General features: G+C 31.1%; 2 protein-coding genes across 4 annotated transcripts; one reads left to right on the top strand and one right to left on the bottom strand.

The window, feature by feature from the left end:
- The first annotated feature begins 2,347 nt into the window (after positions 1-2,347).
- Positions 2,348-3,884, top strand: LOC119601009 (zinc finger E-box-binding homeobox 1-like). The gene is made up of 2 exons (XM_037951675.1): positions 2,348-2,596; positions 2,663-3,884. Exons 1-2 carry the CDS (start codon positions 2,477-2,479, stop codon positions 3,773-3,775), a joined length of 1,233 nt encoding a protein of 410 aa, XP_037807603.1. The 5' UTR covers positions 2,348-2,476; the 3' UTR covers positions 3,776-3,884.
- A 2,094-nt stretch (positions 3,885-5,978) lies between these two features.
- LOC119600820 (porphobilinogen deaminase) lies at positions 5,979-12,613 on the bottom strand. 3 transcript variants are annotated; one of them, XM_037951569.1, is made up of 4 exons: positions 12,542-12,613; positions 9,921-9,993; positions 7,912-8,181; positions 5,979-7,850 (listed from the first exon to the last, which is right to left on the bottom strand). In XM_037951569.1, the coding sequence occupies exons 3-4, from the start codon at positions 8,174-8,176 to the stop codon at positions 6,511-6,513; spliced, it is 1,605 nt and encodes a 534-aa protein (XP_037807497.1). In that variant the 5' UTR covers positions 8,177-8,181; positions 9,921-9,993; positions 12,542-12,613; the 3' UTR covers positions 5,979-6,510. The 3 variants fall into 3 exon arrangements, with proteins under 3 accessions (XP_037807497.1, XP_037807419.1, XP_037807352.1); XM_037951491.1 differs by lacking the exon at positions 12,542-12,613 and adding an exon at positions 11,710-12,133; XM_037951424.1 differs by lacking the exon at positions 12,542-12,613 and adding an exon at positions 11,723-12,133.
- Positions 12,614-27,482: the final 14,869 nt, after the last annotated feature.

Below are 27,482 nucleotides of genomic sequence, written 5' to 3'. Positions count from 1 at the left end.
TTAAACGAGGGAAATAAAATATGTTTTTTATACCCTCCACCACCATCAGTGGTGATAGAGGGTACATATAACTTTGTCATTCCGTGTGTAACACCAAGAAATATTCATCTGAGACCCAACAAAGTATATATATTCTGGGTCCTTATCAAATTCTGAGTCGATTTAGCTATGTACGTCTGTCCGTCTGTCTGTGTAAAACACGCTCACGATAAAACGAAGCAATGGAGTTTAACCAAATTCACCCAAAATGTTCTTCATTTTCATAAGTTGTTTGGTATTGAAAATGGGCAAAATCGGTTCACACCGGGAAAAGTTATGAATCAAAATTTAAAACAACCTCGAAAAAAATAAGCATTTTTTACACATTCTGATGAAATTTTCTCGAAAACTATGCAAGATAATTCCATGAAAATCTCCATACATTCGTTTCTACACAAGAGCTTGATCCCTGCTGAAAATTGCTAGAATCGGTCCACAATTTCATATACCTCCCATACAAAAGTACATATTCCCGGAAAATGGGTTTTTTGTTAATAACTTCCGTCAGAATGTTGATATCTTCACAAAATTTTACAAATTAAAATCTTATGTCAATGGAATTCATTCAAAGAAAAATTTTTCTGGATCGGTCCATAATTGGACATAGCTCCCATACAAGGTCCCCTCCCGAAAATCACTTAAATGGCCATAGCTCATTACTAAATTAAGATATCCATATAAAATTTGGTATAAATATTACTCATATGTACAGAAATATTACTGTGAAATTTTTTCCCGATCGGTCCATAATTGGTCATAGCTCCCATAAAAGGTCCCCTCCCGAAAATCACTTAAACGGTCATAGCTCATTACTAAATTAAGATATCCATATAAAATTTGGTATAAATATTACTCATATGCACAGAAATATTACTGTGAAATTTTTTTCCCGATCGGTCCATAATTGGTCATAGCTCCCATACAATGTTCCCTCCAAAAAATCACTTAAACGCACATAACTCATTACAAAATCTTGATATCCATACATTTAGCAAAAATATTGCTCTTATATACATACGAAAATCTCTTAAACACACATTACTCATTACCAAATAAAGCTGTACACTATATTACGATATAGATACAAAATTTTACTGAAATATAGCTTTTATGTACAGAAATTTTGATTAAAGAATTTTTTACGATCGGTCTATAATTGATCTTATCTCCCATACTAGGAACTGCCCCTAAAAGCGCTTTAACCTTATTTAACTATTTGCATTATCAATTTGTGTAGAACAAAGTTATATATACCCTGGTGGAGGGTATTTAAGATTCGGCTCAGCCGAATATAGCACTCTAACTTGTTTTTCATTACCTTTTCTAAAATCTAATACGTTTATTTTATGGAAAAAGGTGCATTTTATCTGAACTACAGTAGACTACCTACAATTCAAACTGAATTTTAAAATGTTTTAGGTTTTGTGAACTTTTTGTGTTAAATTTAACTTAATTTAGCATTATTTCACAAGTCCAAAAAAAATTTAAAGTAAAAAGTATACCTTTATATTAAGAATTTCATTTATAATTAAAATTTTTTAAAATAAGTACTAAACGAAGTTTAATAAATCTCAGCTTATGTCCCCAGTGTAATACTGTGAATCGTTTCTATTATTTTTTCCAATGACAAATTTTTTAAATAGCAATAAAAAACGATGGAGCAAAAAAAACTTACAAACTCCATTTATAAAAGAAAGTAGACCTTTTATTTAAAATACAAATCATCAAATTCTAACGGGTACCTTTTGAGAAAATTTAGTTTTCACCCCAAAATAAAGTCGTTTATATTATTTTTTCCACCACTGTATGTATATATATTAAAGGCCTGCACAAGACAACAATAATGCGACAAGCACACGGAATTTTTTAGAAAATTGTCGCATGTTTGTGGATTTACTAAGCTCAAAAGAGGTTTCGATGCATTTATAACAGATATTTTTTCTCCATAAAAAAATATCAAAATGGTTGATATTTGAAAATGTAAACAAACCAAACGAAACAAAAATTTAGGAAATTTTAAATTTTTGAAAGAAAATATATAAATTAATAACACACTAATATTAAAAAATATTTTGTAATTGGATTAATTTTATTTGTCATAAATTAGTTTTATATAAGTTTTTTGTGAAAAATCATAACAACCAATGTCAATATAGCGTTTTTAGAACAATTTATTTTTTTTATTATTTATTTATTTATTTATTTAATTGTACTGCTTTTTTAACTACGATATACTTTTTTTGTTGATTTCAAATCTGGCAAGCTTAACATACATAGAAAGTATAGCATTAAATTTTAAAAAACACCATTTATTTATTTTCAACCACCCTGTGTTTCATTCCACTTCTTATTCTGGAAAATTAGAAGTTTATTACTAAATAAAACGTGTTTTACTTTTGTTTTTCCTTGCTTTTCTTATTTCTTTTAATTTGTAGCAATGGTGGTTTCTAAAAGATGTAAAGTTTGTGCAGCACTTGAAGCTGAAAATATTCCGATATCTGGGGAGTATTTTGGTAAATTACTTCCAGAATTGATATTGAAAATATCCGGCATAGATGTAAGTCAACAAGATTAATAATTTCTCACAGACAATTTTATTATCTTCATTTTTGGATATTATTAGTTGGACCCGCGTAAAATAAATGGTGTGCTCATATGTAAATCTTGTGCGGTACAGTTGGTACACACTGATTTGCTGGTTGATAAATTACGAAACACACTGCAGCGACTGAAGAAATTGGTGAAGGAGACGAAACCCAAAACGTCAAGTGCTTCTCAAACTAAGGCCAAAAATTCACCAACCAATAATGGCGAACAGGTAAACTTGAACAAATCCGAATTAATAGATTCTGTAACAAATTTAGATGAATCAAAAACACAAGATGAAGTTAAGCCAAAAACTCCCAAAAAAGTCGCAAGGCGTAAATCCGTATTTCCCGATGACAATCAGATGAATAACGATAATATCGCTGAGGGGAATGGAAAGACTCCTCCCTCGGACAAATCTGAAAAAGGGGAAAGTGATTCTGTAGCAAATTTGAGCGATTCAAAAATACAAGAAAAAATCAAACCTAAAACTCCCAAAAAAGTAGCAAGACGTAAATCTGTATATCCCGATGACAAACATATCAGTAATGATGAAGACACTATAGAGAATGCGAAGACTCCTAATGATAACTCAACATTTACAAAGTTAAAGAAGAAAATTGATTGCAATGCGGCAACCCCTTTGAAAAAGACACCCGAGAAGGCAGAAAAACGGAAGCTGGCCACATCAACAAAAGAGAATTCAAATAATACAAATGGCAATTTGGTCGAATCCACACCATTGAAACGTAATAAAACAAAGTCAATATCTGTAAGCGAAGACTTTCCAATGGATTTAACTATTGATGAACAGGATGGCATCGCCTCAAACAATGACACAAGCATAATTGATGGTAAAGTGAAAGTTATAAACTGCAGTATTTGCGGTAAAGCATTTCAACAAAAGAGCCAATTGCGCGAACATATCGAGACAAGTCATATGGGAGAACGTCTAAAGGCATGTCCGCATTGTTCGTCCGAATTTCGGTCGCAGCAAAAATACGAGTCACATATATTTAGTGAAAAGTGTAAGAATACTAATCATGTTTGTCAGTACCCAAAATGTAACAAACGTTTTAAAACAGTTCACAAAATGGAACTGCACATGCATGAAAAGCATTCATCGCAGAATGAATCGGAGGCAGAATAATGCCCTCCTACTTTTAAGTTGTCGGATAAAAATTTATTTTACTATATTAAGGATTAAGTTTAATATTGAATTTAATAAATTACATACAAAGTTCTTTGTATCGACAAAAGATTTTGTTTTTATAAAAAACTTTTTAAAGAAAATTTAAGAATTATCACACTAGTTTGCATATTTAAAAGCATATTGGTGGGTTTAATAGTGAAACAAATCATTACTAATAAATGGCAATTATTTCATATGTAAGACATTTGGTTGGATGGCAATATCTGACCTAGACATGGCTTCTACTAACTTCCGACTAAAGATGGCTTAAAGTTGATCATCTCATTCCTCCGCAAGAACTATTTTAAAAGTTTAATGATTTTTTTTTACTTTAACTTCGAGATAACTTCTGGGATCTGGCCTTGCGTCTACATTACTTGCAGACATTTATAGAAAAATCAAGTCTTCAAATTCGTATCGTTTCCTTGGTGAAGTTTTGGTTCTCTCTAAGGGAATGAATTGGCTTTCAAATGGGCAAATTAGACTTCAAGGTGTCTAAATAAGAGCATGTTTCGTAATGCATCACTGCAATGCATCTGATGATAACTTTTGATCAGAAGCAATCGTTCGATTGATCGTTTGCAGTCGCCAAAATTAATCAAAGTAAAATTGATACTTCTACGAATATATATTCCAACACCACCGTAACCATCTGACATGATCTTGCTGACGATGTTATAATCCCTGAGGTTTCAGCAGGCTTCCAGCCAAGTCTTAGAGAGCTTAGTGATATCATATTAGTTTTGTTTCCTAAAGTTGCTGCCGATGGCATTCGCGTCCAAATAGTTAATACATAAATTAATATTCTCCGTTAGGGAACTAAAAATTAATTAATGCAATAAAAATGCTGTGAAGACCTTAGCTGGTCCTTCCAAAAAATGTATCGAATATGAGCGATTTTCGTATTTTATTATAATTTCCGTGAAGGCCAAATTATACCTGTACTCCTCACAAATCTCATTTAACGGGGTGAACTAATTTCCATAAACGTACACACTCAAACCTCGTTTTATGCGATTAGTTCGTTTCGCAAAAAAACGCATAATTCAAATTCGCACAAAACGATACACTAGCTCCATACAAAATTTTCCTCAAAATCATTTTTTCAAAGAAAAATTTTAGAATTTTGAAACCGCACTAATTCAAATTGGCATAAAATGAGGGTTGAGTGTATAGCGAAAGCTTATCTCTGACCAGGCAAATTTTGATCATTGGCGCATGACCCCCTTTAAGATTTCTGCATGGTATTTCAATGCTCCTTTCCCTACTGACTGTAACACGAACGACATTATTTAAATTTTTGTTTGCAAAGTTATTATATCTGTAGAGCCGGTTACACTAAAAGTGAGAGATATGTAGTGCGTCGCTGGAATCTTGACGTATCCGAATCATTGTTATATTCCCAATCGATTCTTTCTGCCTGTTATCCTCCTGCAAGGTAACACAAGGTGGCACAATTTTTGAACAAATAAAAAAAAACTGAATGCTATTTTACTTGATGCATTTGAAGTTGGTTTGAAAAATCAAAATAAAACAGTAAGAGCCAATGTTTCAAGACTTGCTAATCGACACACACCTCAGAGGGAGTTCTGTCTCCCTTTTATGGGATATGGCTATGAACTCCTTATTGGTCTAACTAGATAGATGGAGAATTAAGACAGTCGTCTATGCTGACTATGCGTTCTATAAAACTCTAACTCTAAAACGATGTATCATCCATGTCCGTCTCTATTCTTGCACTTTTATTATGCAATGGACAAAATCGGTCAACATTTGAACACAGTAACCATACAAGGTCAGCTTTAGAAAATAACTTTAACAAACATATCAAACTTCGAAATAGAATTAGAGTCATGAGTAGAGGAATAAAATCAAAATGCAGAATAGTGGGAAATATTTCTCTTAAGTAGTAAAAAAAAATGAAAAAACATAAATAAACACCTACACAGTTCGCAGATTTTCATATATTTTTACATGTACTTAGAAATCACTTCTATATTACTTCTATTATACCATTATTTTGGCCAACAACTTTCCGATTTTTTAAAATATAGTGCCGATTGAATGGAGCATAATGACAAAATTCTTTTTTAAATACTGGTATGTCTGCAAAATCTATACCACTCTGTCTGTATACGTGAATATAAAACACATTTTATAATCATTTGCTTAATGCTTAATAATGCCATTCCTTTATTTAAATATTTTTTATTTATTAACCGACTCATTCGAAAACAATTATTATAGTTAACAATGGTTTAAATGCGTTTAATAAACCGTTGGTAAATATAATATTCGTATATAAATACGGATGTAAATATGTATGTATAAACGTATAACTTAAATAAATGGTTCAACTTCAATCAGTTAAATAGTTACATATTATGATTATAGATTTAAACAAAATTAATAAAAATGATAAACATGATTGATTGCTCTAATGTTTTTTACAGAATTACTTCTAAAGGTAACTATGGTTAACATAATAAAAAATGAAAAAACTATTTATGCAAATGATAACAAAAAATAACGAAAAAAAAAAACAAAAAAGTGTACATATACAACTATGTAACAATGACCAATTCAACGAACAAATTTAATATAATGCCCCTATATGCGTTAAGATTTCTGGAAACTTTGAGTTAGGAAGAACATTAGCAGATTTAGAATGCCAACCAAGTAGAAAATGTTTATTAGGATTTGCTATGGATTTCAGCCTGAGCAGACTTCATTACATCTAAGGCACCTTTTTTAATTAAGTCCTCGGCCAATTGTTGTCCCAGTCGATTGCTTTTCACATAGAATTCACGATTGTGGCAGGCATGTTGATAAAGTCCACAGAATAAATTGTCTACATCTTCAATAAGAACATTTGAAATGTGTTGCGATTGGGGCTTTTCGTCGTCAGAATAATCAAACATTTTAACAGTCTTCTGTAAAAAGGGACACTTTCCATGTACTGCGGATTCACTATTATTAGCTTTTGTAGCAAACACAAGATCATTTGGCTTGTGCATCGATGCGAAAGGACATTTCGATGCAGCAGACACAGATGGAGTACAATCAACCTGATCTCCACTAGATGTGCCACTGTTGCTATTAGGATTAGTTTTTGTCATTGGACATTTCCCGGCTGCAGCAAGTGCTACTTTCGCATCATTGCCTACAAACGGACATTGCCCCATAACATCTTGACCAATATCAATCGGTAGTGGACAAGCGTTTGCCATAGTTTTGTCGGCATCCCCGCCGCCACTTTCAATAGTCAGATTTCCGTTTGCATCATCATTATTAATTTCTGAACTCACAACAGGACATTTTCTGGCCAGATTAATATGCTTTTCGACCAATTCGCCAATGTTATAAGATTCCGTTAATGCTTCGACATCAGCATCATCATTAATTATGGGAGGACTATTTTGGCTTTGCAATCCGGGGCTGTTGCTATTATTCCGTCTTGTGCGCTTCGTCGGCGGCTCATCACTGCTACTGTCGTCAGCTTCTACATTATTGTTCTCAATATCTACGGCAAGCGAACAAGACTTTTTCTCTCGAATTTCCAGAGAACCATCAAGACTCCAAACGGCACCATCCAAATGTAAATTTAGAGATTCACAATTGTTGGCATCTTTTGTCAAATCACCGTTTAGATTGCTAAAGACAGCAACAGGAGCACTACACCCACCTCCGAGTGTTTTGAGAAAACTCCGTTCAGCCAAGATGCGGCACGTGGTAGACAGACACATTAGGCTTCGAAGCATGCTCAAAATTTCGGTGTCATTTGAACGACATTCTACCGCCAAAGCACCTTGCCCGACGGCGTACAATAAATCAGTTGGTTCCAAAACTTGACTAATGCGATCATGCCATCCCATACGCACCAAACCAGCTTGTGCCAAAATAATACCAGCAAACTTCGAATCAACAGCGTCCAATTTAGCTAAACGGGTGTTGAGATTGCCCCGTATATCACAAACGACCAAATTTGGATACTGCCTTCGAAGTTGTGCAGTTCTTCGCAAAGATGAAGTGCCTATAAACAAAAAGGGTTTTTGAGAATAACTTTATTCAAAGAGCAATTTCCCAACACATACCAATTACACTTCCTTTTGGCAAGGTATCAATTGTATGACCTTTGTAATTTGATCTAAGTACAAGTGCATCTCTAGCGTCTTCTCGTTCAAGAACTGCACCAATGGCCATACCAGTCGGTAATGCTGTAGGTAAATCTTTCAACGAATGCACGACAAAATCAACACCACCGTTACGTAATGCATCTTCAAGGTCTCTTGTAAAAAGACTTTTTTCACCAATCTTAGGCAGTGATATATTCAAGACCCGATCTCCAATAGTTGTCATGGTATCTGAAATATTATAGATTTAATTTTAATCATATTTTTTTACCTTTGGAATATAGTCAGCAATAGTAAAGCTGTTTCTATAAAAATTATTATTTTGAAAATAGTAAATATGAAATAAATAAATATAACGATTTCGGATTTTCAAATATTTGGCACAAAATCGTCTATTGATTATTTATGAATAGTACAAACCGTTGCTAGTGATTTTCTTAATAATAATAATAATAATGATAATAATAATATTAATAATAATAATAATAATAATAATAATAATAATAATAAATTTGATAAATTTTAAACAAAGATGCTGAGAAATGTGTCATCTGAATTTTGGGTTTTGGAAAAATGGTCAATTCTAAAGGTCTTAAAAAATATCATTTTTAGTTGGCAAGGAGATTTGTGTCAATAGTTTACAAAGGTATATTTTGTAAAAAATCTTAATAAATATCTGCTATAATATTTGAAACTGTATCATTGATTTTGTAATCAAATTAAGAACTCATTATTAGGTTACAATAAATAACAAACGAGTGCTCACGCTTTTTGAAAATAAGTAGGAGTAAATTTAATAGGCCATTAAAAGACTAACAAAAGTGAATCCTGCTATTACTCTGTTATATAAGCCGATTCGAGAAATATAGAAACAAGACACAGATCTCATATACATAAATATATAAGTATTTAAGAACATTCTTTTATTAACATACATTTAAAAAATTGTATAGGTACGCTTTCATTTCATATTTCATCATCCTATTTTCATAAATATAAGGCATTTTTAAATTAGCGAAAAAGATAAATAGAAAACAATCAATGATTTTGCGGTAGGAAAAAACAAACGTACGGTAAAATAGTATTATCTGTTTCTATTTCTTACAAGCTACATATATATTCTTCTTATCATTATTGTACTTTGAAAAGTGTTTTCAACAATGACTAATCAATATTTATTAATTACTTGCCGTTTTTATTCAAATGTTTGAAGTAATTATTATAGATGTTTTTTCTGCTGTTTTATTAGAAATTCGTAGTATGAATACTTGGTATTTTAGCTTAGTATATTTTATTATCAGAAAAGTATTACAATGTCCATTAGTCCTTTACTAATTTGTTAATTTGAAAATGTCGTTTTTAAGTCATATTAATGTTAACTAAATAATCGATTTGCAATTATTTTTTTGTGTGTTATTGTTTTTGAATAATAAATTCAAGTCCATAATATAAATGTTTTTATTTACACTTGTGTAATTTGAATTCTATAAAAAACATTGTACATACGTACAAAATATCGCCTATTTACTATAAGACTGACATAAATAAAAAAATTATTTTTAAGTAAGATAGAATTGATTGTTTTATAACATTTAATAGTTTTTATATAACTTTCAAACAGATTGTCGTATTTGAAAAATAAGACCAGATATATAAACCGGGTATTAATATGATTCTTATCTAAATTTAAAATAAATTTTTACTTAGCAAATATATATATGAAAACTTGGGTTTAGTTTGGACGTTTACAAACCACTCACACACTAAAAGTAATAAAGATTTTAGAAAATAGACAAAAATATATCAAAGACTTTAATGTGCCACATATGTTCTAGTACTCAGTTCAAAAACCAGATATATATGTATGTAAGTATATAGAAATATTATTTTATACCTAAAATGTTTATTGTTATTCAGATCTGAAAAAGACTTTTTGTAGATTCATTTAAATTTTATATTTTTTCACTTACGTATTTCAAATTTTTTATTAGGATAGAGTTTTTGTAACCGTGAAATCACATGTTTCGTTTGAATGAGAGCCAGCTGAAAGAAAGAAAAATTAAATTAATTTTATAGTACAGAAAAAGTTTAAAAGTGCAATAATTCAATATCAACATACTACATAAATAATATAAAATTAAGCATGGATTTTCATCCAAAAATCTTAAATATTAAAAAAAATTACTAAAATAAACTTACTTCAGCTAAAGGTCAAACTTTTATTATAAATAAGCTAGGTATCAGGTTATAATGAACAGTACTTTGGAACTAATTTTTTTACAACACTTTTAAATAACATTATAGAAAATCAAAGAAGTACCAATAAGTCTCATCTTGTACATTCTCATTTACTCAGGATACTGCATGTTTAATTTCATATTTCTGGGTTCAATGCTATAATAAGTATTTTTTTAAGAACGAAAAAGTACCTATAGACCTTGGTATTTGAGTTTCGTATAAGACACCATTATCATATAAGCCCCAAATTTTTACATGTTATCAAACATAGATCAATGAATATGAATAAAATTATATCGTCACCTATAATGCAAAAAGGCGTAACTTTATTGACATAAAATTTAAAAGGCATTTCCACTAGTCCTAAAGTCTTTAAAAGCATCATAATAGACAATATCTGGCGGTACAGTTATATTCAAACATGTTTACTGATGTTGAGATAAAATACTTTTAAGAAAAAGTCATTTTTATTATAGTATTAATTTTATTTAGTTTTTTGTCTCTCCTGTAAAATTTTTAAAGTTGTTTTTACGCCCTTTTGCATTTCAGGTGACAATATTAAATATTCATATGAGTAAAGTAGTGAATAAGAATTAATGTTTTATAAAAACCTCCTTTTTCAAAAAGTAACCAAATCTAATGTTATATTCATAAATATTATATATAGCATATACAAATTATAAAATGTTTAGAACTTTTTTCGCAAATCAGCGATTTGAATATTATTTACTACATTTAATACACAAATCTTCTTAATATAGGTATATTACAATTTTAATTAACAAGTCATACATTTTAAAGCCCAATGTACGGGTTTTATATTGAGATTCAACACCCCAAACAACCTGTAGCTGCCTAAACTGCTTCTAATAATGTGTACAAAGTTCATAGTAGGTATAAAGTTTCCCAATTACTTCATTATAATGAATGTATCATTTGTTTGAACAAATATTTTTAAATTCGTGATTGTCGTTTTCTTTGTATATCTTAAAATAACTGGTCTGTGATTAATAAAAAAATTTTTGTATATTGTAGGTATCTTTTAAAATTTTATCTCCAATTGTAGGTACTTGATAATCTTAGCTTCAGCAACAAAGTTGTATGTATACACATGAATGTACGTACGTACATACATAAATTTTATGTATGTATGTAAAAATATACATTGTTTTTATTTACGAACTTGAAAATTATATTGTATTATTATACATGTGTACATTCATTTTCAAATACTACGGATATGTGTCTGTATGATAATCACTTAAAGAAATGTATACAGTTCGGTGTTTATACTTTAGTTTGGTTACATTTTGTGGCAAGATGATTGTATAACACTGCTCTTATGATAGGTGCATAGGTATATTGTACATATATATTTGTAGTTGTCATTGAATAAAGAAAAAATTCTTTTAAGCATAGTTTTTAAAAATTAAATATCACATACATGCACTAACAATTGATTGTTGCTTAACACCAAAACCAACAACAACAAACATTTCAAAATAATTATTTAATACATACAATATGTTATTACCTCACTCTTTCTAGATCCAACACGAATAGGTTTCTCTTCACTGGTCATCATTTCCTTTTATTACTATTCACTTATTAAAATGCTTTTTTTATTTTTATAACAAAAATAAGACAAAATACAGATACACTTGACTTCTTTGCTGGTGGATTTAAAGAGAAAGCGTTTTGTTGTTGGAGATGGAGACTTTGTTTATAACTTAGGAATTGAGAAACCTTTGGCAGTGAGTTCCGATTCCAATAAGACTTAAAATTGGAAACGTGTCAGCATTGAAGCACCGTGAATAATTTCTCTTTAAGATGTAAAAAATTAACAATGATTACAAAATCCGTTCCAAGGAGACAAAAATAAAACACCAACAACCAACTGTAATCGTGAACGTGCTGCTTAAACTAATTTTTTTCTTCATCACAGTTGGCAGCGTTGTCAACTTTAAAATTTCAAAAAACACCACATTGAAGAAAAAAACGCTATTTTTCGTAAAAAAATTTCGAAAAAATTTTCCTTAAAAAAAATTATATACTACTAGTGCCGCCCGACCCGTGATTAGACATGTGGACTCTACATGTAAATACCTAAATACCCCTCAAACTTTAAAATAATTGGTTTAGCAGTTTGGGCGTAATTGACTAAAAATTAAAACTTCGACGCTACTGTTGTAGAAATTTAAATCTTTACAGGAACACTTCTCACGATCCCTGAAACATATATTGGAAATATTGTACTATCAGGCGTCGTAGTTGCTGAGTTTACCGATTACGAACAAACATTACATTTAGTTACATACATATATAGATAAAAAATTCCAATTCTTTACTTTACCTAAATGATAAAACTAGGAACAGAAAAACTTTGTATCAAAAACACATAAAACCGATCATTTCAAAATGATGAAACAGACAATACATTTAACAATTTCAAGAAAATTGTACTAAAAGCACTAAGTTGTCAACGCTGACAGTTGTTGCCATAGCCCTGCGCCGACAAATATTAACGGCAGCTGACACCAAAAATGCCGGCGTCGGCTTAAAATCAAGCGCCTCAGGTGTGAATCCAACCCACCACCAGTGTTGCCACAACAAAATTTTTTTTCTAACCAAAATTCGAATAAAAAATAACCAAATTAAGAAAAAAGTAAACAAAATTATTTTTATTTGTTTCATGTTTACATTTGGACATTAAAATAGCAAATTCATTTTCTGAAGTGGAACTTGTAACTATGTTAAATTTCGTCGCTAAACTGGTATTATGAAGACAGTTATGAGTGTTAAAGTAATTTTCTGTAGGGGATCTTATATGAGACGTATGGTCAATTATGGACCAATTCTCATAAAATCTGACAGAGATATTTTAGTTCCTTTAAAACTTGAATTTTGTTGCTAGATTGCAGTACATTATGAGCTTTAAAGTCATTTTCTGAGGAGACTTTTTATGAGGGATAGAGTCAATTATATACCGATCCTCATAAACTTTGACAAATACATTTCCAAAAAAACTTTTTCATATTGAATTTCATCGCTATACATGCTTTTATAAGCAATATAATAATTTTCTGAATAGGGCATAATATGGGGGCTAGGTGAAATTGTTGACCGATATTTCGCAAGCAAACTGGGTCAACTAAAAATATTCTGGCAAAATATTTCAGTTTTACATTCATAACTTCAGCAATATTTGTAAACGTAATCTATCCAAATTATACGACAAATTGACCAAAATTTTGAATTTAAGACGGTAAAATAAAAACAAGTATACATCATTTAGAAAATGAAAATAAAGAACTAAAAGTCATGGTGAGATATTTAGTAGAAGTCAAAGTAAATTAATAAAGTAGCATCACTTGAACAGCTGACTATTTTTTTTAAACTAGATAAATGAAGCAAATTGTCAAAGTTTGTTTTGAAAATTATTAACATTGTTTACGTCGCCATTTTTAAATTGTGTTTTGCTGTTTGTTAAAATTTGTGAAAAGTTGAAAAAGTGAATTATGAAAATTTTAAAATTTAACTTTCTATAAAAGATACAAAAACAGTTAAAGCTTATCGTCGTTCATTTAAAAAAAAGCGGACAGGTGTCCGGTAATTTTTTTCAAATTCGGCCCCTTTGGGGAATAAACGGGTAAAAACTGTAATTTGGTACTTCTTTTGCACTCCATGTATCTTTTAAACAAGAGAACATTAAAAAATATTTTTGAATCCTTCATAACTTGACGAACAAATAAAAATGTGAATTTAGTACTTTTTGGATATTCGGACGTTTAAGGGCTGAAAATTTTACCTATTTTTGGTACTTTTTTATGAAACATTGTCTTTGGTTTATTAACTTATACATATGAATACATAATAACAGGCTCCCAATACGATGTTGCAACTTTTTGGAACAGAATTTGTATTTCGTTAATGGGGAGCAAAAAAGTACAAAAAGGGGTAAAAACGGGAAATTTGATTTTATTCAAGAAATACTAAATATGCTAATGGGATGTTATTTGAAACACCGGTACCAAGTGATATTTTTTGGTACTTTTTCATTCTCCAATTGGTACTTTTTGAGTTTTCTATGATATTGAAATCGAAACATGAAATTAATAATTAAGGGACTTTTCGGAACTTTTTGGTTCTACAAAGGTACTTTTTGAGTTTTCTATAAAATTTAACCTAGAAACATGAAATTAAGCAAGTAGAGTCTGGAGTAAATGAGAATCTATAAAATGGGACTTATTGGTACTTTATCGTACTTCGACTGGTACTTTTTTGACTTAAAACTTAGAAACATGTAATTAAGCACTTGAGAATCTATAAAAGTGGACTTTTTGGTAATTTTTCGTTCTTCAAAAGGAACTTTTTGAATTTTCTATAATATTAAACCTAGAAACATGAAAGCGTGTAGAGCCCCGATTAAGTGAGAACCTGTAAAAGGGGACTTTTTGGTTCTTCAAAAGGTACATTTTAAGTTTTTGTATAATAATGAACCTAGAAACGTGAAATTAAGCACGTAGAGCCCGGAGTAAATGAGAATCTATAAAATGGCACTTTTTGGTACTTTTTCGTTCTTTGACTGATACTTTTTGAGCTTGCTACAAAATTTGAACCTCGAAATTAAGCACTTAGAGCCTGGAGTAAATGAGAATCTATAAAAGGGGAACTTTATCGTACTTCGACTGGTACTTTTTAAGTTTTCCATAAAATTAAACCTAGAAACATAAAAATAAATATGTAGAGCCCGGAGTAAATTATAATCTATAAAAAGGGACTTTTTAGTACTTTTTCGTTCTTCGACTGGTACTTTTTGAATTTTTTATAATATTGAACCTAGAAACATGAAATTAAGAATGTACAGCCCGGATTAAGTGATAACATATAAAAGGGGACTTTTTGGTACTTTTTCGTTCTTCGACTGGTACTTTTTGAATTTTTTATAATATTGAACCTAGAAACATGAAATTAAGAATGTACAGCCCGGATTAAGTGATAACATAAACCTAACCTATAATATTGAACCTATAGACATGAAATTAAACCTGTAGGGCATGGAGTAAGTTGAACATATAAAACGGGACTTTTTGGTGCTTTTTCGTTCCTCAACTGGTATTATTTGAATTTTCTATTATAATGAGCCTAAAAACATAAAACTAAGCAATCAGGGACTTGAGTGAATGAACATTTAAACTGGAGTATTTCTGATAATTTTTCGTTCTTTAACTGGTACTTTTTGAATTTTCTAAATTATTGAATATATAAACATAAAATTAAACACGCAGTATCCTAATTGAACGAAAATTTATCTCGCTTACGTCCATTTTGCAAAAAGGGCTCGATATCAATCGAAATCTCTATAGGCCATAATTGACCCTGCCGCCTTCAATAATTGATTTTAACGTCTTCTACGTACTTAATAATACCATATTAAAACAATTTTTGTTGGAACGAAAATATGTAATGTAAATATGTATATGAAATCTTCTTCAGAAAATGACTTAAACGCATATAAATGGCTTTCAAATGTCGATGTCGAAGAAAAAAGCATTTTTAAGAACCGAAACCTACATTTATGAAAAATAAAATTTTGAGGATCGGTCCGCCAATATAACCCTCTTACAGAAAATCAGTTTATAGCTAATACATCATTCCAAAAGTTATCATTATGATAGATTTATGGTAGAATTAAAAAAAATACTTTAAATTATAGAGAACTTTGTCCATAATTGACCCAATTCCACATTTAAGTCTCTAATCCGAAAATCACGGCGACGTTCTTATTAATCTAATGATCAAAGTCCATACATATATATATATACATATGTATATGACCATTTCCGAAATTTGCTTTTTTACGACAAATGATTTGCCGAATATAACTCTTACTCCTTACTTATTTTAATCATAAAGAAATTACCGCTAAAATATGAATAGTCTGCCTTTAGAGTTGCGAGTTTTCATACACTCTAATAATGTTTTCAAAGTGAAACTTTTGGAATATATTTCAATCTCTTTGTGATCCCTTTAAATGATGTTGTTCTGGAAGAACTTTAACATCCATGTAAACTTTTTGGATAATAAATTGGGGGACTACCAATGAGGGGAGCGGAACCTCCCATATGTATTAAATACAAAAAATCGTTTATCTGGGAAATTAATAGAACTAAATTCTTCAAATTTTGCACGAAGAACTTAATGTTCATCTGAACATTTTGGAGAAAAAAGGGCGGACTTTCATCTGGGGGGCTTGGAGCTCCCATATGAATTAAATAGAAAAATTCGTATATCTGAGAAACTATTATAGCTAGAATCAAAGTATATTAATAAAGTAGCGACATCTCTTGTTGTACAACAACATCTACAACAACCACATATATTTTGTTTTTGGAATAATTTAAGATTGTGTCAAAATAAAATTTCCTTGAACAACAATGTGAACAAAACATAAATAAAAAATATTACTTTTAAGTTAAAAATATTAACAATTTAATTATATTATTATATATTATACAATTTATTACACTTTTATACTACTTTAAAACCACTTTTAATTCACTTTTTCAACTTTTAACAAATTTTAACAAATAGCAAAACACAATTTAAAAATGGCGACGTAAACAATGTTAACAATTTTCAAAACAAACTTTGACAACTTGCTTCATTTAACTAGTTTAAAAAAAATAGTCAGCTGTTCAAGTGATGCTACTTTATTAATATACTTTGGCTAGAATCTTCAAATTTTACGGAAGAACATTTAGAGAAATTGCAATAATTTGCGTGGAATCTCCCATATGTAACAAATTGTATATCTGGAAAACCATTGTAGTTAGAATCATCAAAATCGTTAAGTGGGGTTTTTTTAGACCTGGTCCACACTAGTAAACTTTTGTTAAGAAACTTTTTCTTAATTCTCTTTTGAAGTTTCCTTAATGTCCACACATAGAAACTTTTGTTTCAAAAACTACGTATTAATTGCATTGAATGATATTCTTTCTCTCTCACGCAATATAAATAACTGCCGTGGATTGCTTTTAGGGTAGCATAGCACACTGGGTATAGCTAGTAAATAAACAAATAAAATATCTTTGCTTTTACGTTATTGATAATTTTCTTTATGCAAAATTTTTTAGAAACTGATTTTCTGCAAGATGTTTTATAAGGAGGATAGGGTTAAATATCGGCAGATCGTCGTAAAACTTGGAGAAAGGATTTGTTTTTGATTTTTAAGAATTTTTTATTCATCCCTGCATAATTTCTCACACAACTTTTGAGCTTGCTCTGTTTTGTTGTTATAAACAATATATTTGCTTCCAAAATCCCACTTTCTGATCTCTCGGATTCCGTTTTTATTTAAAATCGTTGAAAATTTAAAAACTAAACGTAGTTGAAAACTTAGCCGGCTTACAGTCGATTTTAAGCCGTCGCAGACATTTTTAGTGTCAGTCGCCGCCGCCGTTAATATTTGTCGGCGCAGGGCTCTGCAGCCCACGGCTACGGATAGCGCGTAAAGTCAAAAATATCTTAGCGAAACATATACATCAAACGTTGAACAAGTTTTACGATGTTCAAATTTCAATTAGCGGTTTATTATTAGATAAAAGAAAACTTTAAATTAAAATAAATTAATTCCATATTCTGTAAATTATTCACAATATAGCGAAATTTTCAAGCTGTCAAAGCTTCGGCTTTGACATTTTGTTCGGCGGCTTTAAGCTGAATCGGCGCAGGTCTGTGGTTTGTGCACAAAGTTGCCGTACTTTGTAGTTGCCATATTTATTGTATAGAATATCACAAAAAATTAATTAAAACGTCAAAATACATATGGGAAATTTTATTACCCACAACACAGAACCGAAAATGTGTTCACATATAAATAAATTTTCTAAATAACTAAAAAAAGTTAAATTCGAATCTGCCCTTAGAATGTCACCATATTACGTTTTGAGATAACGTGTCGAATATATAATTTGAAAAAAAAAACTATTTTTTGTTTGTTTATAAAATTTATCATATGAAAGTCTACATATTGACTTTGAAATAATCGTTTAACGTCTGTAAGATAACATACATTAAAAGCATCAATTCTGCGTTTTTTACAAACCATAACTACAATTTTGATTCGAAAAATCTAGCTGGCAACTACGGCAATCATATGATTTATAGGTCGCATGCGATGCCAACTTCTTGCAGAAAAACTTTGCCAGACAGGCAAAGTTTAGTTTAGAAATTCTCAGATAAGAACTGATTCAGTTTGAAAATAATTAAATTTTCAATTTCAATTTTATTGAAACTTTCAAGGAAATCAATCGATAAACATTTATTTATTTTTATTTGTTATTTATTTTATTATTATATAATACAATAAATGGCATTATATAACATGTAAAAAAACGAGTAAGAGCAACTAGGCCTTCAACTCTGCGGTTAGTATAAATAAAGTTAAATAAGTTAAATATGATAAACATTTAAATTATATTGCTCAAGATAATATAAAACTTTATAATGAGAACCTAAAATACAACTTAAATAACAAATACAAATAAAAACAAGTAAGAAATTATAGTCGGGCGAGGCCGACCATATAATACCCTACACCTTTGACAAAAATATAATGTGATTTAGTTGCCATCATAAAGCATTTAAGTTGAATTGTACCTTGCCTTAGACATACATACTTAAGCCGTTTATTGTTGAATAAAATTATGGACATTTAAGTGAAATTTTGATGGGGGCTTTTCATAGGGGCTAGGGTCATATGAGAACCTATTATTATGGAATTCGTGGGGGTCATCAAGTCTTGTATACAACTTGGTTATTGCAGCTTTTTGTCGAGATATGAGTATATTAAACATAATTATGAACTTAAAAGCCCTATTCGGCGGGTTCAGTTGTAAGGGGGCTAGGTGAAATAATGGACCGATGTGAACCATTTTCAACAGGCTTCATCTACGGTACCATAAAAGATCATGTGCCAAATTTCATTGAATTATCTCCAAAATTGCGACCTGTAGTTTGATTACAAGTTTTAAAAGCCCTATTCGAGGGGTTCAGTTGTATGGGGGCTAGGTGAAATAATGGACCGATGTTAACCATATTCAATAGGCTTCGTCCCTGGGACAATAGAAGATCATGTACCAAATTTCATTGAATTATCTTCAAAATTGCGACCTGTAGTTTTATTACAAGTTTTAAAAGCCCTATTCGGGGGTTCAGTTGTATGGGGGCTAGGTGAAATAATGGACCGATGTTAACTATTTTCAATAGGCTTCGTCTACGGTACCATAAAAGATCATGTGCTAAATTTCATTGAATTATCTCCAAAATTGCGACCTGTAGATTGATTACAAGTTTTAAAAGCCCTATTCGAGGGGTTCAGTTGTATGGGGGCTAGGTGAAATAATGGACCGGTCTTAACCATTTTCAATAGGCTTCGTCCCTGGGACAATAGAAGATCATGTACCAAATTTCATTGAATTATCTTCAAAATTGCGACCTGTAGTTTGATTACAAGGTTTACATGGACGGACGGACGGACAGACGGACGGACATAGCTAAATCGACTCAGAAAATGATTCTGAGCCGATTGGTATACTTTAAGGTGGGTGTAGGACCAATATTATTGTGCGTTACAAACATCAGCACAAACCCAATATACCCTCCCCACTAAAGTGGTGTAGGGTATAACAAGTCAGAGTGCTATATTCGGCTATGTCGAATCTTAACTATAGGGATGCCAAACGGGAATTCCCGAAAATCCCGGGATTTTCGGGATTTGAAAGTACCGAAAACCGGGATTTTAAAAAATGAAATCCCGGGAAATTTCGGGATTTTAAAATCCCGAATTTTTAAGTATTTTTCCGCTATTTTATACATTATAAAGTACTAAATAAGAGAATTTAAAAAGTTTTTGGACTTAAGATGACTCTACTAACTTACAAGCTGAAATATCAAAAAAAAAAAAGTAAGAGTTCTATATTCGGCTATGCCGAATATGCTTTTCTATAAACATCAGGGTGATATTACTCATCAAATTTACTGATAGGACCTTATATGAGAGGTAGGGTGAATCATTGACCGTTTTTATAAAATTTTTCATTATTTTTTTAGACCAATTTTGGTTCATACACTTTCCGGTAGGAAGATTTACGTTTCTTAGCTTTTGTCGAGTAAGAAACTTACTTATCTCAAATTTCATCTCTACACTCGTACTTGTAAGCCAGTAATGAGCGTTAAAGTATTTATCTGGATGGGACCTTATGTAGGGATAGGGTCAATTATGGACCGAAACACATAAAACTTGGTAGAGAGATTTTGACTCGCATGAAACATATGTGTATCGAATTTCATCGCTATACTCGTAATGAGCGCTATACTCGTAATGAGCGTTAAAGTCATTTTTTAACGGGACCTTATATGGGGGTAGGGTCAATTATGAACCGACCCACATAAAATTTGGTAGAGAGGTTTTGGCTCGTCAGGGATTTACGAATATCAAATTTCATTGCTATACTAAATAGGCATATATACTATCGGATATATAAAAATAACAAGTACGAAATTATAGGCGGGCGAGGCCAACCATATAACCCCATACACCAGTTATGAGAGTAAAATGTAATTTAGTTTTCATAATAAAAGTATACCTCGCCTCCGATATATTCTAGCACTTTATTGTTAAAAAACTATTTTTCTGAAATATGCTTGGGGAAAGGACGCCATCATATGAGTCGATCCTCATAAAATTTGGAGGGCGAATTTACGGTTACATAAAATGTTTTATGCTGAATTTCATTGCGACAGTTCTCTTTTTAAGCGAATTGTGTACGCTAATTCTTTTTTAAAGCTGTGTTTTGTATGGGGGCTCGGATCAAAAGCCCGATCATTTCAAATTTCATCAGCGTATTTTAGGACAGTATAAAACAAAAGCACTACTCCGGAGAAACCCAATATACCATCCCTACTAAGGGTATAAAAAGGGCAATAAATAGACATTGATACTATCGGATATCTATAATGGAAGTCAACCTGTCAATAAGATGGCGAGAAGATAATTCCCTTGTTTAGTGAACACGGGATATAAGGTGGAGGAGATATAGGTGCAGTACAGGTGCTCTATGCAGCCTCGTATGGATCCCCATTACACATACTATTTAAATATTATTTGGAAACCATTGTAAATTTGGATATCATGGGTATTATTTCAGGTTTTTATTCTTCTATTCAGTGCCTGGGATGGAAAGATTTTTATTCTAAGTATGTACTTTGAATTAATTTGTTTTTCTTTTCACAAAATGCTTATTGGAAAGTAAACACCTACTAAGAGTATTCATATTGCAATATGAAATAAAACATTTTATTTTTGTCGGTAAATTATTAAGATTTTTTGAATTTTTTTTTATATTTTTCGGGATTTAGAAATCCCGAAAATCCCGGGATCCTGATATCGGGATTCCGGGATTTATTTAAAAATCCCGAATCCCGGGATTTCTAAAAACCAGTCCCGATTGGCATCCCTACTTAACTACCCTCCACATGTAAGCTACTTTTTATGAAAACCCTTATAAATATTACTAGATACGTATTTAATAAATTGTGAAAGTTTAAATTGTTCTTCCGTGATGAGGGTGCTATCATTTAGAAATCATATATACCTTTTGTGGAGATATGGCCAATTATTGGCCAATCCGAACAAAATTTCGCAGTATGATTTATCGATAAAAAAACACGCTATGTCGGATTTTATCCGTATTGAATGAAATATATTGGAAAAAGTGACTTATGGAAATGGGCCTTATATGAGAACTAAGACCAATTATGCATTGATCCAAATTTTTTTTAAGATTTCTTATACATATACACAAAATAAACTTATTCCGATATCTTTATTTATCAATGAAATATGCGATTTTCTGAAGTGGATCTTATATGACAGATATGAACAATTATGGACCGATCCGAAAAAAAAAATATTTATATAGCCTATGTTATATCTTTATTTCTTAATTAGATATTTGCATTTAATCGATTTTCGAAAGTGGTCCTTATATGGGAGCTGTGACTAATTATGGACCGACCCGGAAAACATTTTGCAGGGTGTTTCATATCTACTTTACGTGGTAATCGGAAATGGGCCTTATATGGGATCTGTGCCCAATTATGGACCGATCCAAAATATATTTTGCAGAGTGATATATTTATACACAATACATATTTATGTTAAATATTATTTCAATATCTTTATTTCTAAATTAGTTATGCGCATTTAAGTATTTTGTGACCAATTATGGACCAACTTGAAAAATATGTTGCAAAGTGATATATGTATGTATACACAAAACATATTTATGTTGAATATTATTCCAATATCTTTATTTCTTAATAAGTTATTTGTATTTAAGTATTTTTCGAAAGTGGACCATATATGGGAGCTGTGACCAATAATCGACCTACACAGATCTACGTTGGTAATTTCGTGGTGATACAGATATTTTTGCCGAAGTAATTAACGATAAATCTATTTCCGAGAATATGTGAATTTTTATGGGGGCTATGAGAAATTTTGAATCGATTGTTTTGGATAAAAAAAACGTGTGACAAAATTCATTCCATTATCTTTAGTAGTTTCTGAGAAAACTACTCAAGAATTAGAAAAAAAACTTATTTTTTTTGAGGTAGTCTGAAATTTTTACTCATAACTTTTTACGTTGTGGACCGATTTGGCTGATTTTCAATACCAAACTGCTTAGGACAATAGTGAATATTTTTAGTGAATTTGGATAATTTATTTTGATTAGTTTTAACGTGAGAGTGTTTGAGGCAGACAGACGGACAGACAGACGGAAATAGCTAAATCGACTCTGAATTTCATTAGGATCCAGAATATATATACATTGTTGGGTCTCAGATGAATATTTCTTGGTGTTACACACGGAATGACAAACTTATATATACCCTCTATCACCACTGATGGTGGTGGAGGGTATAACAAAATATAATAGAAAAATATTAGTCTCTATTCGATCCTGGAGTTGAATGTCTATAAAATTGTGGTAAACGGTATTCATTCGCTCTCATTAAACACTTAATGTCCTCATGTAAAATGACTTTCGGCGATAAATAAACATTCTTTGACCAACTAAATTCAGATTGCTCTTGAAGAACATTTGTCATCAATCGGTTTTAATGACACCCATGGCGATCTACATATTTTATTACCCAGACGTTACACCTACGACATTAAATTGACGAAAGCTGCTGGAAATTTTAAAACCATTTTATCATCATGTCATTTGAATACATTTTTTAATAATACAGTAAAAAATAAGTCGAGAAATTATTTTTTAGAAGAACAACTAAAAATTAAGCAAAAGTTGTATTCAATTGATTTCTTCTAGGTTGTAAAATTGATACAGTACAAGGAAAGATACATTGAGAAGAAAGTCCGTTTAAATATTAAAAAGTGTGAGTGTATTAGTAAAAAATTTAACTTAAAGGCAAAACTTACTCGTTTAACGATCAGTTCTTCGACTGTCCTGTGTTTATTTTAATACCCAGTACCGAAAGAAATCAATAATAAACAAAAGGTGATTTTTCAGGGTCTGAGCCGTGTGCGTACTAGGGATGCAAAACGGGACTGGTTTTTACAAATCCCGGGATTCGGGATTTTGAAAATTGCAATCCCGGGATTTTACGGGATTTCGGGATTACATAAATTTTATTATTTTATACATGAAAATCTTAAATCTAAATTAAATAAAAACTTTTAGAATATCAAAATTTCAGAAATTTGGTAACTACATACATACATACTTCCCAAATAAAAACAAATGGGAAAGTATACATATTTTAAAAATTATTTATTTTTCATAAAAAATTTGTTGCATTTTACTTTACTTCCGATGTATTTAAGAAATTTATTGGTGAAAAACTAAATTTCTAGAAGAGGCTTTATATGGGAGCTAGGGTCAAATATGGGCCGATCCTCAAAAAATCGGGATGGTGGATGTAATTTTATATAAAGGTTAGTTAAGCTGAATAGGGTTCTATAGTTGAAACGAAAAGTCGACTTTTCGATTTTTCGACTTTTTTCATTTAATTAAAAGTCGACTTTTCGACTATAAGTATTTTATAAATAGTCGACTTTTCGATCTTTTCCGACTTTTCGACTTTTTGACTTTTTCCGACTTTTCGATTTTTTGTGACTATTTTTTGATTTTTTCGAGTTTTTCCGACTATTTTAGAGTTTTTGACTCTTTTTCCACTTTTTTAAAATTTTGGACTATTTTCGATTTTTTTCGACATTCTTCGACTTTTATCGATTTATCGACTTTTTTCGACTTTCAGACTTTTCGACTTTTCGACTTTTATTAACAAAGTCGACTTTTTTCACAGACGATGGTTGAGTTATCGACTTTTTTGGAACAAAATAGTCGACTTCGACTTTTCGACTTTTTTCGACAAAAATTGATTGTTTAATTATTCGAAAGTCGATTTATAGAACCCTAATGCTGAAGCTCATCGCGATACCAATGGTTGTAAGTAAATTTTTAGTCGTTTAAGATATTTTTTAAAGGGGGGTTCGTATGGGGGCTAGGGTCAAACGACGGTGGACTCAGAAAGTGATTCTGAGTCGATCGGTATACTTTAAGGTGGGTGTAGGACAAATATTTTTATTCGTTACAAACATCAGCACAAATGTATAATACCCTCCACACTGTAGTGGTGATTTCGAACGATTTGAAATCAATCGATTTGAAAAGGTATGATGAATTTTGGTCGAGGAATGGTTTATTATTTTCTTGCAAAATACTACGCAGACAACAAAATACTTTCCATTTAAGAGAATTAATTTAAAAGAATTATATTTTGGGAATTACAAACGGAATGACAAACTTATATATACTCTTCTCACGAATGTGAAGGGTATGAAAATATGATAATTTGTATGAAAAGCCGCAGAAATTTTTGTATTATTTTTGTAGATTGAAATCTATTTTAAAAATGAATTTCATAAAAGAGCTGATTGTAATTTATTGATACTAATATTGGCATCAAATTGATACAACTTGGTTATTGCAGCTTTTTGTCGAGATATGAGTATATTAAACATAATTATGAACTTAAAAGCCCTATTCGGGGGTTCAGTTTTATGGGGGCTAGGTGAAATAATGGACCGATGTTAACCATTTTCAATAGGCTTCGTCTACGGTACCATGAAAGATCATGTGCTAAATTTCATTGAATTATCTCCGAAATTGCGACCTGTAGTTTGATTACAAGTTTTAAAAGCCCTATTCGAGGGGTTCAGTTGTATGGGGGCTAGGTGAAATAATGGACCGATGTTAACCATATTCAATAGGCTTCGTCCCTGGGACAATAGAAGATCATGTACCAAATTTCATTGAATTATCGTCAAAATTGCGACCTTTAGTTTTATTACAAGTTTTAAAAGCCCTATTCGGGGGTTCAGTTGTATGGGGGCTAGGTGAAATAATGGACCGATGTTAACTATTTTCAATAGGCTTCGTCTACGGTACCATAAAAGATCATGTGCTAAATTTCATTGAATTATCTCCAAAATTGCGACCTGTAGATTGATTACAAGTTTTAAAAGCCCTATTCGAGGGGTTCAGTTGTATGGGGGCTAGGTGAAATAATGGACCGGTCTTAACCATTTTCAATAGGCTTCGTCCCTGGGACAATAGAAGATCATGTACCAAATTTCATTGAATTATCTTCAAAATTGCGACCTGTAGTTTGATTACAAGGTTTACATGGACGGACGGACAGACGGACGGACATAGCTAAATCGACTCAGAAAATGATTCTGAGCCGATTGGTATACTTTAAGGTGGGTGTAGGACCAATATTATTGTGCGTTACAAACATCAGCACAAACCCAATATACCCTCCCCACTAAAGTGGTGTAGGGTATAAACAACATGTATTTTGTTTTTGTAATTGTATGAGCTCAATGTCAAAATAAATTAAAATATTTTTTGATGTTTGTCTTTTAAAAAAATTCTTAATTTTATTTCAAAAAACATGCAGTGATTTTAAATGGAATTTTAAGGGATATGCATGTTTATATACTTATATTAAGGTGGATGCTATTGGTAAATGTTACAGAGGAATTGGCAGAGGATCTGACAAAAGCAAGATTTTGGAATAACCTGATTTGTGCCACGAAATTTGTATCTTTAGCTACAAAAGTTTGGCAAACGAAAGTGGGCGAAAACGGGCGCAATACTAAAGATTGTTGATATCTGAATTGGCCTGATTTGTGCCAATAAAGTTGTGTTGTGGCTACCAAAGTGTGGCTAAAGACAACAGCCTTCTCAACGTGCGCAATACGGGGGATAGTTGATATCTGGAATGACCTGATTTGTGCCATTAAAGTTCTATTCTAAACGGATGAAGTTTGGCTAAAGACAGCGGACCTCAGAAAGGGCGCAATGCGGAAGATGGTTGAAATGTATTTTTTGTGCAAACAATATTATTTTTTTACAAACTAAACATTTTAAATTTTTTTATTATTAAAATTTTATTTTGTTTCAAATAAACAAAAACATATTTTGACAGAGAAGGTATGCAAATAAGAAAACAAAAAAATTATCAGCTGTTCGATTGCATATACCTGTTTAGTGTACACTGGTTTGTACTATATATGGTTTCATACCACTTTAAAAAATAAAAGGTTCAAAATGAATTTTGTTCTACATAAGTCAAAAATAAACTAAGATCGTAATTTTCAAGTTATGGCTCAAAAAAGAATTTAAAAAAAAATTTTAGTAAAAAATCCCGGGATTCATTTCCCGAATACCGGGATTTTCTAATCCCGAAAAATCCCGGAATTTTCGGGATCGGGATTGGCATCCCTAGTGCGTATACAAAAGAGTCGTTTCGAAATAACTTTTAAACTATTTAACTATAAAAAAATTACAATATAGTTGAATGAGCTTATAAAGAAGCTATCTCGATGTCTAGAGAAACCGCTTCCTTCTCAAATTTTGAAATTGACGATAACATATTTTTTTCCTGTGATAAATAGCATTGATATTGTTCGGGAATTGTCAATAACATAGGAAATATCCACTATTCAAACAATTATTAAATATAACAACCAAAAAATCTATTGCAGAAGGTCGTATTTTTATTATAAAATTAGAGAAATTATCCGAACCTACGGATTTTTTAGAGTTAAGAACTTCTTAAGCAGAAAGACCAGAAACGCTAGAAAACTGACTTCTAAATTGTTCAACCTTATCAATGTCATGGTAAATCTCATC

This window comes from Lucilia sericata, unplaced genomic scaffold (assembly GCF_015586225.1).
Source record: "Lucilia sericata isolate MDLA Ls3-8-SP2 unplaced genomic scaffold, ASM1558622v1 Contig000000F_arrow, whole genome shotgun sequence".
In the NCBI taxonomy this organism is placed as follows: domain Eukaryota; kingdom Metazoa; phylum Arthropoda; class Insecta; order Diptera; family Calliphoridae; genus Lucilia; species Lucilia sericata.
Note: the sequence above shows the minus strand (reverse complement) of the source record. Positions and strands in the feature narration are given on the sequence as shown.

Bases quoted from the DNA above. Each gene is read 5' to 3' on its own strand.
- LOC119600820 (XM_037951424.1), bottom strand. From the start codon at position 11,773: ATGATGACCAGTGAAGAGAAACCTATTCGTGTTGGATCTAGAAAGAGT. The intron at 9,994-11,722 runs GTAATAACATAT...TCTTTCTTTCAG, and splicing joins TTGGATCTAGAAAGAGTGAG to CTGGCTCTCATTCAAACGAA. The intron at 7,851-7,911 runs GTATGTGTTGGG...TTTTGTTTATAG, and splicing joins GCCAAAAGGAAGTGTAATTG to GCACTTCATCTTTGCGAAGA.
- LOC119601009 (XM_037951675.1), top strand. From the start codon at position 2,477: ATGGTGGTTTCTAAAAGATGTAAAGTTTGTGCAGCACTTGAAGCTGAA. The intron at 2,597-2,662 runs GTAAGTCAACAA...GGATATTATTAG, and splicing joins TGAAAATATCCGGCATAGAT to TTGGACCCGCGTAAAATAAA.